The sequence below is a fragment of the Saccostrea cucullata genome, unplaced genomic scaffold (assembly GCF_032062105.1).
Source record: "Saccostrea cucullata isolate Sc308-1 unplaced genomic scaffold, CSIRO_AGI_Scuc_v1 ctg102, whole genome shotgun sequence".
NCBI classification, from domain to species: Eukaryota; Metazoa; Mollusca; class Bivalvia; order Ostreida; family Ostreidae; genus Saccostrea; species Saccostrea cuccullata.
Window position 1 is genome coordinate 169,675 of NW_026938483.1, and position 20,655 is coordinate 190,329.

Consider the following 20,655-nt stretch of genomic DNA (forward strand, 5'->3'; position numbering starts at 1 on the left):
CTGAACAACTGGTTATCACTTGAGCTTTTAGATTGGGTGAGCTAAAAATGATTATGTCAATGTGTTCTTAAAATGAGTTATGAAAAGAATAGACAAGGTACTAATTATAAATTATCACAAAGGAAATTAAGGCATGCATTGAAAATTAATTTTTAATTGGATTTCCTCATAATAGTGGCATTGAACGATCATTAAATGTGCTGTATAGATTACATCACCATCTCCAATGTATCTTGTTCACACTTTTAATTGCCGTCTTCAAATATATGAAAGGTAAAAATCTGTTTTTCATTTAGATTATGAAATAAATATAGTTTATCACAATGGACGGATACCACTGCTGCCTGACAGAGATATGTTGCTGTGACTACCAGATCCTGCCATCGGCGTAGGCGGGGTGAGCCAGTCGGTAGGCGTGGCGTTTCCATGACTCCTCTGTTGTCCTCTGGATTAATCGTCTGAGGTCCTGTTCCTCTTTCTGTCTCAACTTCATCCTCAACTCTAGGTCCTCTCTGTAAATTAAAAATATAAAAAAATAAATAATGAATTAGATGCATGGACAGTACATTCTCCACTTGGTTGACAAGGGGTATACTACATTACACATAATCTATATGAACTACATGAGATGCTTGCATAAACAATATATACATAATATATTTATAGTACATGTGTACTATCAATTTAAAACTAATTGTAATCTGAAATGGATTGAAATGGCTGCTGAGAATAATGAAGTCTAACTTACTTGGCCTTTTGAGCTGCCACAGAATGTTCATCATCATCTACTTTCACTTTCACCCTGGATATAATGAAGGATTGTCCAAAGACCTTTGCCTGCAAATTTATATTAATTACAAATATTTAAATAGTAAACTATTGTGTAAAAACAAATTAGAGTTAGCTGTTCAAAGTCATTCCTGTACAGAATTGTTCAATGCACAGTAAAGTTGTACATTAATTTTGAATAACAGATTATCAGCTCCTGACCTCCCCTGAGTTGTAGAAATCCACGGCTTTCTGTAGCGACTCTTCATCTGTCATTAATGCCCACCCAACACCGTTAACACTGCGAGTCACCGGGTCCTATCAATAAAAAAAATAAAGGTTAATCTCAATTGATAAATGGCTATAGCCAAACTTTAAAAATGTTTGCCTTCTCCAGACTCAGCATGAAAAATAAATTGTGTCAGTAGGTATAGGTGAGAAATTTTTTCATAGAAAATTTCAATGCTGAATTTTAAAATCCACTTTCCAGAATGTTTAAAAAAAATTGCTTTCTGGAGATTAAAAAAGTTTTGAGATGGGCTGTTTTAAGCTAGTCAGTCAGGTTAGGGAAATGTTTACTGTTTTTTGTAAAGAGGGCACAAGCTCTGTTATTTTTAATGTTTATGTTTCACTGGGCATGTTCAATTGTTTAAACTACAGACAAACCAACAGACAATACCGGTGAGTTGTTTTTGATTTCTTTCATTTCTACTCTGAATATTCTGGATCTAATTCAGTTTTAACATTTTTCATTAATATACAATTTTTTTCTTTTTTGAGTATTAAGAATAAAGAATATTTTGTGAAAGTGCAAGATCTTGATCATCAAATGCGTCCAGAAATTTCAATAATTTCCAGATAAAATAAGTTTTTTAATATCATATTGTGAACTGCTATGACAACATATAAGTAATGATATTTTACAGAAAATCTGAGAAAATATTAACTTGAAATCTGTGTCCATGTACCTTTGATAAGCACTAGTAGCAGTACTGTATTAACATATCTTTTTGCTTTTGTATGAAAAGACTTTTTGATGACTGATACAACAATAAAATTAGCATGGAAATGAAATGTTCAAATAAACAGATTTTGTTTTCTGTAAAAAAGAGTCAGATAGATGTTAGAGACGAACCTTCATCAGACAGACTTCGTCTAGGTTACAGTCGGCGTCCATTTCCAGTATGGCCTCCAGTTTCTGCGTGGTGGAGTTTGCCGGGAGATTGCTGAGATACAAACACCGATCTCGACTGTCGGGTAACTGTGAACAAGGGAAAGCAGTCTGTCAGTCAACTATTACATCACAGATTGTAACGCAAATGTTTAACAATTTGTCAATTACATTTCAGACTATTTGTGAGATACTATATCGAATTTTGTCTATGAGCTGTTATATTGTACATACGTGAGGTCCTCCATGAGCAAGTGGTGACCACTCAATATGAGTGAAAAATTCCAGAAATTTATCTGTTAGATATTACACACCAGATCGTCAGGCAGATAATACAGTCAGATATTACATTACAGTGTATCAGTCAGATATTACATAACAGTTTATCAGTCAGATATTACATAACAGTTTATCTGTCAGATATTACATAACAGTTTATCAGTCAGATATTACAAAACAGTTTATCAGTCAGATATTACATTACAGTTTATCAGTCAGATATTACATTACAGTTTATCAGTCAGATATTACATAACAGTTTATCAGTCAGATATTACATTACTGTTTATCAGTCGGTTATTACATAACAGTTTATCAATCAGATAGTACATTACAGTTTATCTGTCAGATATTACATAATAGTTTATCAGTCAGATATTACATAACAGTTTATCAGTCAGATATTACATTACAGTTTATCAGTCAGATATTACATAACAGTTTATCAGTCAGTTATTACACTACTGTTTGTCAGTCAGATATTACATAACAGTTTATCAGTCAGGTATCACATTACAGTTTATCAGTCAGATATTACATTACAGTTTATCAGTCAGATATTACATTACAGTTTATCAGTCAGATGTTACATAACAGTTTAAAGTCAGTTATTACATAACAGTTTATCAGTCAGATGTTACATTACTGTTTATCAGTCAGATATTACATTACAGTTTATCAGTCAGATATTACACTACTGTTTGTCAGTCAGATATTACATAACAGTTTACCAGATGTTACATAACAGTTTATATGTCAGTTATTACATAACACAGTGCATCAGTCAGATGTTACATTACTGTTTATCAGTCAGATATTACATTACAGTTTATCAGTCAGATATTACACTACTGTTTGTCAGTCAGATATTACATAACAGTTTATCAGTCAGATATTACATTACTGTTTATCAGTCAGATATTACATTACTGTTTATCAGTCAGATGTTACATTACTGTTTATCAGTCAGATGTTACCTAACAGTTTATCAGTCTGATATTACATTACTGTTTATCAGTCAGATATTACATTACTGTTTATCAGTCAGATGTTACATAACATTTTATCAGTCAGATATTACACTACTGTTTGTCAGTCACATATTACATAACAGTTTATCAGTCAGATATTACATTACAGTTTATCAGTCAGATATTACATTACAGTTTATCAGTCAGATATTACATAACAGTTCATAGATACAGTCAGATTTTCATACGATGGTCAGTCTAATGTTTTATAAACATATGTCTATCATGCAGATATCCTATTGCAAGCAAAGGCCAAAATCTGGATTCCCTCTGTACAAACATTATTACACAAGATGATATGCTGACATTTACATAATGTTGACAATTACCTACCTCTAGCCAGGACGGGGCATCAGCCGTCGGTCGGTTCAGTCCTGTTATCATTCTCCAGTGTTCACTGGACCACACAGGAATCTCAGAACCTAGAAAATGAATTGAAGATTTTCTCATGTCTTTTTTAAGAATTAATTTTAGTACATTTTTGGAGTAGTTTTCCCCCTAACTCTGTAATGTTTGTTTCAGATGTGCCCTAAAGCTGCTTCAAGTTTTCAACTAAAACTTCTTACATGACGATATCTTTTATACCAATTAGTGTTCTTCACTGCAGGTTGTATGTGCTTTGTACAGTACTGAATATAACATAAACTCCTACATTTAGTATGTGGATTTTAAAACTAAAATTTCCTTGTATCTCTAGAGTATTGTAAGGAAATAAATGTTGATTTATCACCAGTAGGGCTTTAATATTTAGTTGATTCAGAAATGTAATTATTGGAAAGTTTTGACAAATCTGATTGTGAGCGTCCTTGAGCATCCAGTCAAAAATATAAGCCTCTTCAAAGATCTAGCATTAAGCACAGACCTTATCAAGATTTAATACATTTGACCCAACATTTTCCATGGACTGTCGGATAATTAACAGTGAAATGCATAATTTTAGAATAGGCCCATCGTAATTGTTTTACAATTACAACAAGATTGTGCAGGTGTTCGGAAATTTTCAGTATAAATTTATGATCAAATTAACCTATCCTGGGGCCGGAACCCAGAAAATGGCTCATTTTAATGTTGCACTTAATTCCTTCATTAAACATAAAAATTATATCTCTTTTATTTAAGATTCAAATTTAACAATACCATGTGGGATGGCTTTGTTTTTAATTATCTTGTCTATGTTTATATAGGAACAAAACAAAATGTGAGCATACCTGAACCTTTCAGTACGGCACAAATGGTCAGGATATCACTGTAAGGTAACAGTGGGGGTTTCTCAAGGATGTAATCCGTCTTAATCCGAACACTATCCAACATCTGACCAATGTCACCTACAAATTATACATTATAGAGAGTCACTTTATATTCACAAAGTCTCACACCAGCATGCTTCAATGTTTAGTTCATGTTAATTATAAAAAATATTAGAAAATACTATTCCAATTAAAACTTTCTTCTTCATTATCAAAATAAAGTTATGACTACTAGGAAATTTTACTTTTCAATTTTTTTTTTCAATGAAATATAGGTCAATTGTATTTGAGAGGGATATTGCATCCATTTATATGGAAGAGTTCATTTTAAAAATTTACAGTAATTGTAGGGTAGAGTAGAGAGTTCTATCTGTGTTACCCTCTCCCAGTTAATATAGGGTAGAGTAGAGAATTCTACCTGTGGTACCCTCTTCCAGTTATTATAGGGTAGAGTAGAGAATTCTACCTGTGGTACCACCTCTTATTTATGATAGGGTAGAGTAGAGAATTCTACCTGTGGTACTCTCTCCCGGTTATTATAGGGTAGAGTAGAGAATTCTACCTGTTACTCTCTCCCAGTTATTATAGGGTAGAGTAGAGAATTCTACCTGTGGTACCCTCTCTCAGTTATTATAGTATAGAGTAGAGATTTTTACCTGTGGTACCTGTCCCAGTTATTATAGGGTAGAGTACAGAATTCTATCTGTGGTACCCCCTCCCAGTTATTGTAGGGTAGATTAGAGAATTCTACCTGTGGTACCTGTCCTAGTTATTATGAGGTAGAGTAGAGAATTCTCACCTGTGTCACCCCCTCCCAGAAGATACATGTATATGGAGAAGAGATTTGTGCATGTGTGCCCCTTAAGCAGTCATTGTAGTATAGGAGTTCTTACTGTGTTGCCCTTACCCCTCCCACGAGCTATTGTAGGAAAGAGAAATCTAACCTATGTCTCCTCCAGCAGTCATTATAGAGTAAAGAATTCTTACCTTCATCACCATCAGCTGTCATTTATTCATTAATTGTTGGGTCAAGATTTCATACCTGTGTTACTCCTGTAGCTGGTTTTGTGGGGTACAGATTTTATAGTTGACCCCCCCCCCCCAGGAGTAGTGATCTCTTACCTGTGTTACCCCCCAGCTCTGTAAGACGTACCACCAGACCCTCAGGGAGTTTGGGGAGATCGCAGGAACCAGGCTCGATCTGGTCTCCTGTCTTCTTTATCTTAAAACCTGTTTGTTAATAAGAAGTTAATGAAGACTCTAAAAACTTGTTTTTATTAAATTTTTCGTTAATATGCAAATTGACCAATTTTTGATGATTATTCACTTAAAAATTAAAGTACATTTTAACATTGACAGAAGTAACACAAACCGAGGTTTTGAGCCAGTTTGGTGTAGACTTCCACCATGTCTGGGATAGTCAGCTGTGGTGCCGTGGTCTGATTTTGTAGATAGAGCGTCCTCAGAGGGGATTTCCCCCCAATCACAGACACTACAGCCAGGAGCCCGGTCTTACCTACAATTATAAAAGTCACAAGAGTAAGGATTGCCTTACCTACATTATTGTGAATGAGATTCTGAGATAATGAGTTTGGATAGCCTTACTCACATTATTGTGACTGAGATACTGAGTTTGGATTGCCTTACTCACATTATTGTGACTGAGATTCTGAGATACTGAGTTTGGATTAATTGCCTTACTCACATTATTGTGAATGAGATTCTGAGATACTGAGTTTAGATTGACTTACATTATTGTGACTGAGATACTGAGTTTAGATTGCCTTACTCACATTATTGTGGCTGAGATACTGAGTTTGGATTGTCTTATTCACATTATTGTGACTGAGATACTGAGTTTGGATTGCATTACTCACATTATTATGACTGAGATACTTAGTTTGGATTGCATTATTCACATTATTGTGACTGAGATACTGGGCTTGGATTGTCTTATTCACATTATTGTGACTGACATTCTGAGATACTGAGTTTGGATAGCCTTACTCACATTATTGTGAATGAGATTCTAAGATACTGAGTTTGGATTGACTTACTCACATTATTATGACTTACCTACATTATTGTGACTGAGATTAAGGCTATGGAGTTGTGTCTTATGCTTCTTATTTGTAAATAAACTGGCTATCTGTTTTGCTCCTTCATCACCAAACTGAAAAAAATGATTATAAAAATAAAACACTGTGAACTATTTGATGAAGTATTTATATTCAGGTAGTAGTGATTGTCACAGGAGGAAACAACTTGATGACTGTACCATATAATTGATTAAAACTTGCAAAGTAATTGCTATGCCACATCATCAGAGACTTCAAACACAGTAAACCTGTGACAGTACCATATTATTGTATATGTACTGTATTATCAGAGACATGCTGTATTATAGGAGACGTCTAACATATGCAGTAAATGCCTGTACCATATTGTTGAAGATATACCGCTTTACAAGAGACATACTGTATTATCGGAGACATCCAATACAGCCAGAGGGTGTGTCTTGTTAGCTGCTACTGCCTCCACTAAGACCAACACCCCCTGATCCTCCAATCTGTTTCCCGCCAGCTTAAGCATCTGAAGTTTTAACCCTTCTTTGATGACGTTAGAGAGTGGTTTGATATCATTGGCTGACAGAGCACAGCTACTCAGACTTAACGTTGTCAGGTGACTTTTGCTGGATCCAGCTGAAATAATTACGAGATACATGTATTTCAGAAATTCTGCACGTGGTTCAAACACTCTAGGAATTCAATCAATGTGATCCTTATGAGGATTTTTTCTTCAAAATTACAATAAGGCATTAAAATATACTTCAATATTGCCTTTTGAATACATTTCCAAATTTTTTCTCGTTTTACAGTATATTAAATCTTGATAATATAACACTTAAGTTTATATTACAAGTTTTTTTCCCAGTTGACAATATTATGTTAATGTCAGTATAGCATGTACATGTGGCATAATAAACAATACTTACCAGGTCATCAAAAATATCTTGACTAATTATTGTTATATTGCCACCTCTCTCCCCCCCCCTCTCTATCTCTCTCTCCCCCTCTCTCTGATCTCTCTCCCCTTTTATTTTCTCACCTAGAAGTTTCTCTAGTGTATCAGTGTTGGCAATTTTTTGTCCATCCAGGATCAGAGTGGTCAGGTTTTTCTCAGTGAACAGTTTAGACAGATGGTAGAGATCCGGTATCTTAGACTTCCTAACATTCAGATAGTGCAGACAAGGGAGGTCACTGCTGATCAACTCCTCCGGTAAACTTTTCACTCCACTGCACAAACCCAGTCTTAGTTTTTGTATTGTTGAGGGACTCTCATCTCCTGACAGTAAGATTGGAAAATTAATTCAAAAAATAAAATTAAGAAGGCCTTTATTAAACACCTTAAACATTAAAAAAATAGTAAAATCTTCTACAAATGATAGTATAGTAAAATGACATAAATCTATGGCAAGTCATTGAATAAATAATAGAAATAAAAAACAATTGAAAATTCATGAGGAACAAGAATTACAATGCTTCAACCCTGCATATTCATCAGGAAGCAAGTATGCAGTCCATGAAATACACTGCAGTGAAGCCTAGTACCGGTAGTTCACATCCTTATGAATCATCAAAAATTAAATTTCTTTAAAATACTTCGTTAAATACACAGCCCCATGATGCATTCAATCCAAAACTGTTTAAATAATTTTACCTTTTGTAAGTTCCGCGAGGAAATGTACACATTTTCCCGTTAAGCCGTCATTGCTACTGACGTCAATTTCCACCAGCGGAATCTGCCTGCCTTGGTACAGTGTCTGGAGAGCCTCGAAGAATTCATCCGTCAGGTGACTGTCACTCAAACTCAGAATCTGTAAGGAGGGCGGGGCTTCTCTGGCCGGAACAACTATATCTGTATAAATAGTAAATACCATATTATTGGTAACTGTCTGTTATAAATCTGTGCACTTTTGAACCTGCATGCGATAAGGAATACATGTACCTAATTTTTTTCATTTTGACTAAAAGCTAAGGTTGTTTTAATATCTATTTTTACTTTAACAGATTTTGCATTTTTCAATCCACAATACCTTTGGTATCAACGGTTGTGTCTTTAAATTTGGCACCATCAATGGATAGAACTTGTAAATTTGGATTATTAGCAGAAGCAGCAACAAAATGCAGTAAGTGGGACAGTGACTCGAACTGTTCAGAGAAAATAAAATCATAATTAAAACAAACCAATCATTTACCTTAATTACTTATAAGAAATATTTAATGAGTGATGTGACTGGATTGGTTGTGTACCTCCAGTCTGTTGACATTGAGTTCACTTAAGGAGGTGTTCTCCTTCACCCCCTCCAGGAGATGGGCGGCTCCTGTCTTGTTTATTTCACAACCAGCCAATGCCAGAGAGACCAGGCCACAATTCTCCCTCTGAAAACAAAATTCTTCTGTATCAACAACAAGATTCAAACTTGTACAAGACTAAAGCAGAGAGTCATATTGTTAATACCTATACTTCTAATTTTTCATCTAAAGAATTTGTTATATACTACAGAGGATCACCATTGTATTTGCTGATATACCTGTATTCTTATTTATTTATCTAAAGTTGTATCCCATGAGAGAAAACAGTGTCACCAGCATGGTATGACATGATTGATTAAAAGATGGGAAGACAAATACATTACATAAAAAATTCCAGCTGTCCTGGGCTGTCCGAGAGCTATTCCTATTTATTCAGTGATATATTGGATTGTCCTAATTTAAGGATTGTCCAATATACGATAAAAAGACTTCATTTGCTTTGTCTTACAGATCAACTTATATCTTCAACAGTCAACATGTACTTTTAAGAATATTGTTTGTCCTTTACAGAGCACATGTATCAAACTTAGGACAAGCCCTTCATTTTTGTCATTATAAGCAGCAATAGTTGATCCATTAAATTTAGTTAAGAAATAAGGTATCATTTTAAAAAAATATCGGGATATGAATACAGGTCGGTCACGAGATCGAATTCCATGAAGCCCAAAGGGCTTTATGATGAATTTGATCTCGCCAACCCGTCTTTATTAGCCCAATAGATGTTTTAAAATGATAAATTATTAATTATATTTACATTTGTGACTTATCATATTTTATATTTGCCTTAATTGAAATGTTTTATTTTTCAAACGCAACGGCATGTATTTACTCCATTGATAGCGCGTTGAACTTTTATGAAGTCACAAGTAAATTACGTCGAACATTTATGACGTTCGAGGAACCCGTATTTATACAGTTACAGAAATGCATTGCTTTCAATTTTGTTATATAAAGGGAAACATTTGCAAATGTAAATAGGACTATATAAACAACTCTTCATAATGCTCTCTTCCTAGCTGAACATCCAATAAATTAAACTTTGGATTATTATTTTTACAATTCCTTATTTTTCTTACCCAGCAATAATATCCAATATATCAAACTTTGGATAATAGCTGTACTGTATTACTATTTCCTCACTATCCCTTTCTTATTGTCTTTACCAAACATCATCCAATATGTTTAACTTCAAACTATCCTGTCCATTACCCAACACTACTGTAAACCAACTTTGATTCGTTAGCAAGAAATATCTGTGAGTCTCTTGACTTTCTTTCAGTCTTGAATATTTATCATGCAGAACCAGTTTCTGAACTCAAGAATTGTAAATAAAAGATGCTGCGAATAATACCTGGTTAACAGTCTGATAAAGTAAGATTATGACCTAACCTTTAAGACTTCACCCAATCCAGCCCCTAGAGCTGTTTTGTCTGTGACCCAGTTATTACTGAAGTCCAGTTCTGTTAGAGACGTGTTCTCTTTTAGTCCTGCCAGGAAATCCTTCACATCAGTGGCCCCTATGTTTTCAGCTCTGTTTCAGATAATAAGGGAGTGATTTTCATACAATATAAAAAACAATATCCCAATATATCTATGCATATACAGATGAGTTTTCTTTTTAATTACTGGACATTCATTTTTTTCCAGTCCTACCTGAAATTCATCAGTGATTTGTTTGTCTTCAGGGCTGGTCCAACACAGCGTGAGAAATAATCTTTTCCAAAGTAATTATTTGAGATATTGAGATAAGACATGCTGCCATTATGACTCAGCATCAATCCAAGGCATTCCTATAAATAAATAAAGAAGTAACTAATAACAAATAAACAACAAAACCCATTGGCCAAAATGTCCACCTGCATCGACACCTTTCTCTTTTGACAAATGAATATATGAAATGTATATTACTGTAAATCACTTTTGATTTGCGAGAAATTTATTTTCACGTATTTACCCGAGATAGCGTGCTCAGGAAAATTTAATTTTTTGTGTTTAATAGCATTCCTTTGGATTATATAGAGCAATAACCATAATGCTTGAAAATTTTGTCTTGCTTATCAGGAATCAATGACTACCTCGCGAAAATAAGGTATCGCAAAAAATTAGTGATCTACAGTATACAGTATTGTGATGAACACAAAATAAAAATTATAACCTCTTACTGCATATGGCAATCATCATTAAAATGAAAATTTTCCTAGTACTCTCATCTTGAACAGACAGTACTCCTATAATCAAGGAATCACTGTCAAGTTAGTAGAATAGGCTAGGGCATGAACGATGCCCTGGCATATTTCTACTAACTAGACAGTGATTCCTTATATTTCCATTTCATTGTGAAATAAATTTGTAAATTAAGATTTTAAAAATGTAGTCTAATAATTTTTAAATTCTTGAGGCCACCAATGTCGATTTCAATAGTGCCCACCCACTGACATCAAACACAAAGACAGACACAATATTTACATGCACATTAGCTAGGCCTCCTTAGCTCTAATGTATTGCTTAGTGAAATTTACATGCCGACAGAATCATATCAAGAAATCAAATCCACCAACTTTCAAGGAGTTATCACAGACAAAACAAATAGAAATGGAATCCATATTGTACTTACAGCGCTGTCTGTGTCAGTTTTGTTGTCAGAGAGATTCAGACACAATATAGACGTATTGGTACACATAGCCAGACAGAGGCTGCGGAAACCCTGGGGTCCCATGTCGTTGTGTGACAGGTCCAAATCCTGTAAATATATCATATATCTATATCACTAGGTAAGAGATCTGTAAAATATTAAAACAATTTAAGAGATTTTTCCTTTGAAATTTTCTTGAGGAGCTCAAACATTTAGAATCTCTTAAGGGATCAGAGTTACCTGTAAATTGGTCATTTTCTTGAGGAGCTCATACAGGGAGAATCCCTTAAGGAATCAGAGTTACCAGTAAATTGGTCATTTTCTTGAGGAGCTCATACAGGGAGAATCCCTTAAGGAATCAGAGTTACCCGTAAATTGGTCATTTTCTTGAGGAGTTCGTACAGGGAGAATCCCTTAAGGGATCAAAGTTACCTGTAAATTGGTCATTTTCTTGAGGAGTTCATACAGGGAGAATCCCTTAAGGGATCAGAGTTACCTGTAAATTGGTCATTTTCTTGAGGAGTTCATACAGGGAGAATCCCTTAAGGATAAGAATTACCTGTAAATTGGTCATTTTCTTGAGGAGTTCATACAGGGAGAGGCCCTTAAGGGATCAAAGTTACCTGTAAATTGGTCATTTTCTTGAGGAGTTCGTACAGGGAGAATCCCTGGGGGAGGGCTCTTTGGAGACAGAGGGAGGTGACATTGAGGGTGACCAGCTTCATCAGACTCTGACTCTTGACCAGCTGACAGGCGGAGCTGAGAGCGTCATCAAACAACTGCTGTTCCTTGTGAACCTCCGGGATCAGTCTCTCCTCAGATTCCGCGGGACTGGCACCCTCTTTGGGTTTTGTTGTCTAAAAGGAAAGCAAAGATACATTACTTTGTCACCAAGACAGAATTGTATAAAAGTACATAGGTCTATACAACTCTTGGTGTGGATGTATTTATGCATTATATATTTACATGTAACAATACGGCCATATATAGAACATCATAAATCATGATGCAATGGGACTGTGTCATGTTACATATCACATTATTTACATTCAGTGTAATTTTCTTTATGAAATCAATTCGAAATCTATAAGGTTCAAATTTCTACAATTAAAACACACAAAACTTTGTCACCGCACGGTAGAATACACAGCAGGAACTTTATGCATTTTCAATACTCTAAAAACACCAAAATGTATATTTTTAATTCAATTTAATAAAGAACAATTATCCTGTTAAATTAGCATAAAAAACAACTGTATTTTTAAAATTAATTTGCTATTTTTCCCTTGCAATGTTTGTCTGTGTAATTTATAACTTTTGACGTCACAAACAGCTCTTGCGTCTATTTAGTATACATACTGTATACCAGTTCTAAAAGGCACTAAATTCATAATAAAAATTAACAAAATTAATCATTATGAAGAGAGAAAATTAGAGAATGTTTTGAAAAGGTCGGTAATTAGAGGAGCCCTGGTCTACACTTACTGGCATTGTTCCTTCCGTATTCTCTGTTTGTTCTTTATTTCCCTCACTTTCTGCTGCTTTTTCTGGGAGGACAGATTTCTCGCTGGATTGTGGCTTTATTTTGTCCTGATTCTGATTGGCTGACCCAGACTCTGCTTCACTCTGATTGGTGGACTGCCCGCCACTGTTAACGTTTACATTTGTGTCCAGAGGAGCAGGACTTGGTGAAGAGGACTCTGTGTTTTCTTTGTTGGATGTTAAAGTTTCCTTGACTGGTGGACTTTTACTGCCACCACTTCCCATAACCTGTTACACTACAACACAAAATTCTATATTATTAATGCCCTGTTCATAGGTAGAATTTCATTTGCAGTAAATTAATGCGAAGTAAACTAATGTGAATTAAAATAATGCAAATTAAATTGTGTTTACATGACAGCTAAAAAGCGAAGTAAACTAATTTGAATTAAAATTTTATTTCCACACTAAGGCTATATCAGTAAGGCTATTATGACGTCATTTGTAAATCATGTCATGTATTGAGAGCATTTGACATAATAATCATAGTGTCTGATTATGCATTGAATTTAGTGATTATACATGTAACATCATTTTCCTTTACTTTCAACCACAAATAGCAGACACCTAGCTAGACATGTGGCCTGTGAATTAATTCTGACCATATGTATGAGTCAAAATTTAATTCGAATTAGCTTCCCTTAGTATTCAACCAGAATTTGTTCTGTTGTTCTTATGCATGGATCTACGTAACTACTTTGCAATGAAATTATGTGTTAATTATCACAAGCAAAAAGTTATGTAACCCTACCTCATTTACATGTATTCCTGTATCTTCACATCCATTATAAAAGTTAATGCGTTATGTCAATAATTTGCTCAGTGAGTAACTGGCCACAGCGTCGCAATTGCCAGGGACACGAATGTTGATCCCGAGCCCGATTCAAATTAATTGGAGGTACTTAGTATACGTCTTTGCTATTCATATGTTTCATTGAATGCAGAAAGAGATTCTTTTTTTATTTATCCCCGCTTGGCGAAAGCGAGGGGACATTAAATCTCATTCGTCTGTTGTTCTGTCAGTCTGTCACAAAAATTTAACACTGGTCATGACTTCTGGTTTGGTTGATCCAATGACCTTGCCAACAAATTACAGCCTATGATACTCCTCCATGGCACCTGATCCCACCTCTGGAGGTTCGTATTTGCTCTTCTTCTGATTTATATTGTTTGATTGGAAATTGGAGCTTGAAAACTGAAAAGGGAACTGTGGGATAGCCCTCGATTTTGCAATAGCCAAAGTGCCAAGCTAAAAACAAAATAGGATTTTCGAGTTTGAGCAATTTCTTTTTTTTTTTTTTGCTTGTCAACTTTTTCAGGTAAGTCAATTTTTTTTCTCTGGCTGACCCCCCACTTTCAAAAACGATGCTACGTGGCTGGGTGACCTCTCTCTCTCTCTCTCTGTATGAAAGAATTATGGTCCCCCGGTGTCTTTGGCGGTGAGATTTCATTATTTATGGCAAATTGTGTCAAATATGAACACCCTATCATAGAATCTATGTTATTCAGAAGTTATCACCGAGATTGATTTTTCGAAACTTAGCCCGGTCAAAGGCATAGGCACTCCCCATCTTAAATGTTTAAAAAAATATCTCTACTATACTATAAACAAATAGTAGAGATATTTTTTTAAACAATTAAGATGGGGAGTGCCTATGGTCAAAGGGTCAGAAATCGTAGCTCGAAAATATCTTGTCACAGATAATGTACGTGTCAAATATGAAACCCTTACCTCTACCTCTTCTTGATTTTTAACCCCGCTACCTTGACCTTAAAGTTGAACATACTTTTCAAAAATGTTAATTTTTCCTAATAACTTTTGACTCGAAAATCCTATTAGCTCACCTCAACGAAGTTGGGGGGGCTTATGTAATACCCTCGGCGTCGGCGTCGGTGTCGGCGTCGGCGTCCACTTCGGCGTCCCAGGTTAAGGTTAAGTTTTTTGGAGCAGTTTTCTTTTTAAGTACTTCTATGTCCTATATTGATTAGACATGCATGGAAGATGGTTCTAGTGTGTTTCATTGTACCAGTCAAAGTTTCAGATGCTGCAATTTCAGCAAAGGAATGACCAGGTTAATGTTTTTGGAGCAGGTTAACATTTTTGGTGCAGTTTTTGGTGTAGGTTTCATTTCCAAGTAACTATAATCCCTATGTTGACCAAACTTGCATGGATGATACATCTTAGGATGGATACTACCGGGCTTGCTTCGGATGCTGAATGTGACCTACATTTTCCGGTTGAGTGAACAGGTTAAAGTTTTTGATGCAGGTTTCATTTCCAAGTAACTATGAGACCTACGTTGACCAAACTTGCATGGATGATACATCTAAGGATGCATACAACCGGGCTTGCTTCGGATGCTGAATCTGACCTACATTTTCCGGTTGAGTGAACAGGTTCAAGTTTTTGGTGCAGGTCTCATTGCCAAGTAACTATAAGCCCTATGTTGACCAAACTTGCATGGATGATACATCTAAGGATGGATACTACCGGGCTTGCTTCGGATGCTGAATCTGACCTACATTTTCCGGTTGAGTGAACAGGTTAAAGTTTTTGGTGCAGGTCTCATTGCCAAGTAACTATAAGCCCTATGTTGACCAAACTTGCATGGATGATACATCTAATGCCCTGTTCACACGAAAAGTTTAATTCGCAGTAAATTAATGCGAAGTAAACTAATGCGAAGTAAACTAATGCGAATTAAATTGCGTTCACACGACAGCTAATGCGAAGTAAACTAATGCGAATTAAAATTTTACTTTGACAGTCAGGCGTGAGGAAGGCTATTATGACGTCATTTACAAATCACGTCACCTTATCCTGAAACAGATGCATTTGACATAATGTCACAGTGTCTGGAGACATATTTTAGTGATTGACACATTTTTCCTTAGTTTTTCACTCAAAAATAGCACAAGTACTTCAATTTGACCACTGACATGACGCATTTGACTTAATTTTGCCATTACGCATGCCCAAAAATTTAATTCGAATTAGCTTCGCTTAGCGTTCACACGGAGCTAATGCGAAGTAATTTAATGCGCAGTAAACTAATGCGAAGTAAACTAATTCGCATTAAATTCTCCGTGTGAACGCAAAGCGAAGCTAATTCGCAGTAAACTTACGTTTAATTCGAATTAAACTCTCCGTGTGAACAGGGCATAAGGATGGATACTACCGGGCTTGCTTCGGATGCTGAATCTGACCTACATTTTCCAGTTGAGTGAACAGGTTAAAGTTTTTGGTGCAGGTCTCATTTCCAAGTAACTATAAGCCCTATGTTGACCAAACTTGCATGGATGATACATCTAAGGATGCATACTACCGGGCTTGCTTCGATGCTGAATCTGACCTACATTTTCCGGTTGAGTGAACAGGTTAAAGTTTTTGGTGTAGGTTTCCTTTCCAAGTAACTATGAGACCTATGTTGACCAAACTTGCATGGATGATACATCTAAGGATGCATACTACCGGGCTTGCTTCGGATGCTGAATCTGACCTACATTTTCCAGTTGAGTGAACAGGTTGAAGTTTTTGGTGCAGGTTTCATTTCCAAGTAACTATAAGCCGTATGTTGACCAAACTTGCATGGATGATACATCTAAGGATGCACACTACCAGGCTTGCTTCGGATGCTGAATCTGACCTACATTTTGCAGTTGAGTGAACAGGTTAAAGTTTTCATCAAGAGATGAAAATTCTCAAATTTGCTTCAGATGCTGGATTTTGATTACATTTTCATGAAGAAGAACTAGTTTAAATTGTTTATGTAGGTCTATTTCAAAGTATCAGATCAAAATTGCTTAAATATTTTCATTTTTGGAATGTACACTTTTTGTTGGTTAATTGTGTGACTTTGCCTTACTTAAAGACAACATTCGTTGAGGTGAGCTCTGTAATCTCTGATTTCCTATGTTTTTGTTTTTAGCTTGGCACTTTGGCTATTGCAAAATCGAGGGCTATCCCACAGTTCCCTTTTCAGTTTTCAAGCTCCAATTTCCAATCAAACAATATAAATCAGAAGAAGAGCAAATACGAACCTCCAGAGGTGGGATCAGGTGCCATGGAGGAGTATCATAGGCTGTAATTTGTTGGCAAGGTCATTGGATCAACCAAACCAGAAGTCTCTATCGAGACTGTAGCTCTACTGGTTTGTATATACTTATAATAAAGGATTAAGAGAAAAGTAGCAGTTGAGACATAAACTCTACAAAAGCAATCAATAAAAATAATGATCCTTGATTAAGTCTCTTTTTGTGACAAGACTGCAATACAGTAAGACTACAACTGTAGGAGTAGCTTTTAATGAAATTTTACAGAAATTTCTATTTTAGTTACCATGGCAACATCAATCATCAAAATCATAAAACTGATAATAATGTATCTCAGTGTAGTCTAAATTATATTATAATCAGACTAAAACTGTATTTGGAGTAGAATTTTGAAAGTATTTCATAAAATTTCTATTTTTAGTAACCACGGCAACACCATTCATCGAAATCAATATTCAATAAAGAGAATTATGTATCTTAGTGTAGTCTACTTGTGTGCCAAGTTATACTGAAATCAGACTAAAGCTGTAGGAGGAGTAACATTTTAAAAGTCTTTCACAGAAATTTTTACTTTTAGTAACCACGGCAACACGGATCATCGAAATCAAAAACCGATACACAGAATCATGTATCTTAGTGTAGTCTACATGAACTTATGCGCCAAATTCTATGGAAATCAGACCAAAAGTATAGGAGGAGTAGCATTTTGAAAGTATTTCACAGATATTTCTATTTTTTAGTAACCAAGGCAACACCGTTCATCAAATCAAAAAATCCGATAAAAAGTATTATGTATCTTAGTGTAGTCTACTTGTGTGCCAAGTTATATTGAAATCAGACTAAAACTGTAGGAGGAGTAGCATTTTAAAAGTATTTCACAGAAATTTCTATTTTTAGTAACCACGGCAACACCGTTTAGGAAATCAAAAACCGATATACAGAATTATGTATCTTAGTATATTCTACTTGTGTGCCAAGTTAGATTGAAATCAGATTAAAGCTGTAGGAGGAGTAGCATTTTAAAAGTATTTCACAGAAATTTCTATTTTTAGTAACCACGGCAACACCGTTCATTGAAATCAAAAACCGATATACAGAATGATGTATCTTAGTGTAGTCTACTTGTGTGCCAAATTATATTGAAATCAGATCAAAATTTGTAGGAGAAGTAGCATTTTGAAAAATTGTTTACAGACAGCTAGACAGACGGACGGACGCATTACTATCGCATAAGCTCTTCTGGTCTCTGACCAGTAGGGCTAAAAACAAGTCGGACAATACTGTTGAACCCCCTCCCCCCTCCAACACACATCTAGAAAATATACATGGATTAAATTTTGCAGCAATAAGCTTTAAATTCTATCCATTAACTTTTTTCCTCTCCTTTTCAGTACGACCCCCCCCCCTTTTCAGTACATTTACATGTATACATGTACAGTAAAGCATACTTTTAAGGAAGTGCCAGGGATGGGCGATTTTGCTGTTATAAACCCAATTCGTTATGTCCAATATTAACTATCAATGATTTAAGCCAAAGGGAATGAAAATCACTTCGCTGCAGGTATCAGTTCATTACAAGCTATGTTTTACTGTATAATTATTTTTTTTACTGTCCATTTCCACTACACATCCTCTGTTCTTTGCTTTTCCACCTTCTTTTAAGTTTAAAATTTTTATGCCCACGTAAACGAAATTTCGGGGGTATATAGTTTTTGTCGTGTCCGTCCGTCTGTCTGTCTATCTGCCTCTCTGTTTGTCTGTCTGTCTGCCTGTCTCTCTGTCTAGCTGTTTGTCTGTCCTCAAAAACTTTAACCTTGCCTATAACTTTTGATTAAGTGGAGCTATGACACTCATATTTCACATGTGTATTCCTTGTGACAAGACTTTTCTTTGGGTACCACAAATTTGACCTTTTGACCTTGGAGTTTGACCCACTTTAACACAAAAATTTAAAACTTTTACTTTGGCCACATCTTTTAAAAAATAGATATCAGGACATTTATACTTAACATTTTTAGTGGAAAGACTTTTCACTGGATACCAACAACCTTAACCTTTTGACCTTGGAGATTTCCGTACCTATGAAAAAACTTTAACCTTGGCTATAACTTTTGAACAATAAGTAAATGGGCTTCATACTTCACATATGCAATCCTTGTGAAAAGACATTCCATTGGATACCAAGAACTTTGACCCTTTGACCTTGACCTACTTTAAAAATACACTTAACCATAATTTTTGAAGGGTTAGGAATAGAGCCTTCATACTTCACAAATTTAATCCTTGTGACAAGACCTTTCATTTATATCAAGAAGCTTGACCCTTTGACCTTGACCTTGGAGTTTGACCTACTTTTTACAAACTTTAACCTTGACTATAACTTTTGAACAGTAGGGGCTAGAGCTTTCATGTTTCGCATGTGTAATCCTTGTGACAAGAGCTTTCATTGGAATCTTGACCCTTTGGCCTTGACCTTAAAGTTTGATCTACTTTTTACAAACTTTAACCTTGTCCATAACTTCTGAACGGTAAGGGTCAGCGCTTTCATACTTCCCATACGTAATCTTTAAGACAAGGCCTTTCTTTAGAAACCAACAACCTTGAACCTCTGACCTTGACCCGGAGTTTTCCTATCTTATAAAATATTAACCTTGGTCATAACCCTGGAACAGTGTAGCTAGCGTTTTATATTTTGCATTTCTTGTGAAAAGGCCTTACTTTTGGTACCAACATATTTGATCTGCATTTGAGAAAGCTTAACCTTCGCTATGTTGTCATACGGGGACATCAGTGTTTCACAAATACATCTTGTTGCAGCTTGCAACCCCTGTTATCACTACTGCAACCACTGAATCAAAATTTCAGGATTGTATGCAATCAATCCATCAAATAATGGCAACTTTCTCAATTTTTATGCCCCCGTAAACGAAGTTTTTGTCGTGTTCGTTTGTCTGTCTGTCTGTCCGCAAAAACATTAACCTTGCCCATAACTTTTGATTTAGCGGAGCGTTGACTTTCATATTTCACATGTGTATTACTTGTGACAAGACCTTTCTTTGGGTACCACCAAATTTGACCTTCTGACCTTGACGTTGGAGTTTGACCCACTTTTACACAAAAATTCCAAATTTTTACTTTGGCTATAACTTTTGAACAGTAGATACCAGAACATTTATACTTCACATCTATATTTTTTGTGGCAAGACCTTTCATTGGATACCACCAACCTTGACCCTTTGACCTTGGAGATTTACGTACTAATGAAAAAACTTTAACATTGGCAATAACTTTTGAACGGTTAGGGCTAGGGCTTCCATACTTCACATATGTATTCTTTGTGTAAGTCCTTTTATTAGATACCAATAACCTTGACCTTTTGACCTTGAATTTACAGATTTCTGGACTTAAGAAAAACATTAACCTTTGCAAGAACTTTTTAAGAGTAAGGGCTAGGGCTTTTATACTTCACATATGTAATTCTTGTGACAAGACCTTTCATTCAGTACCAATAACCTTAACCTTCTGACCTTGATCTTGGATTTTAACCTACTTTTAA

The 20,655-nt window shown here is 35.4% G+C and overlaps 1 protein-coding gene across 3 annotated transcripts; it reads right to left on the reverse strand.

Annotated features, from left to right (window-relative positions):
* Positions 1-126: 126 nt before the first annotated feature.
* LOC134250409 (uncharacterized) lies at positions 127-13,903 on the reverse strand. 3 transcript variants are annotated; one of them, XM_062732767.1, is made up of 20 exons: positions 13,798-13,903; positions 12,990-13,282; positions 12,128-12,361; positions 11,487-11,612; positions 10,526-10,662; positions 10,262-10,403; positions 8,810-8,938; positions 8,593-8,707; positions 8,217-8,414; positions 7,605-7,841; positions 6,975-7,198; positions 6,573-6,669; positions 5,869-6,012; positions 5,619-5,726; positions 4,458-4,574; positions 3,583-3,671; positions 1,904-2,029; positions 991-1,086; positions 749-837; positions 127-512 (listed from the first exon to the last, which is right to left on the reverse strand). In XM_062732767.1, the coding sequence occupies exons 2-20, from the start codon at positions 13,269-13,271 to the stop codon at positions 368-370; spliced, it is 2,835 nt and encodes a 944-aa protein (XP_062588751.1). In that variant the 5' UTR covers positions 13,272-13,282; positions 13,798-13,903; the 3' UTR covers positions 127-367. The 3 variants fall into 3 exon arrangements, with proteins under 3 accessions (XP_062588751.1, XP_062588753.1, XP_062588752.1); XM_062732769.1 differs by lacking the exons at positions 12,128-12,361; positions 12,990-13,282; positions 13,798-13,903 and adding an exon at positions 11,937-11,977; XM_062732768.1 differs by lacking the exons at positions 12,128-12,361; positions 12,990-13,282; positions 13,798-13,903 and adding an exon at positions 11,745-11,785.
* Between the last annotated feature and the right edge of the window lie 6,752 nt (positions 13,904-20,655).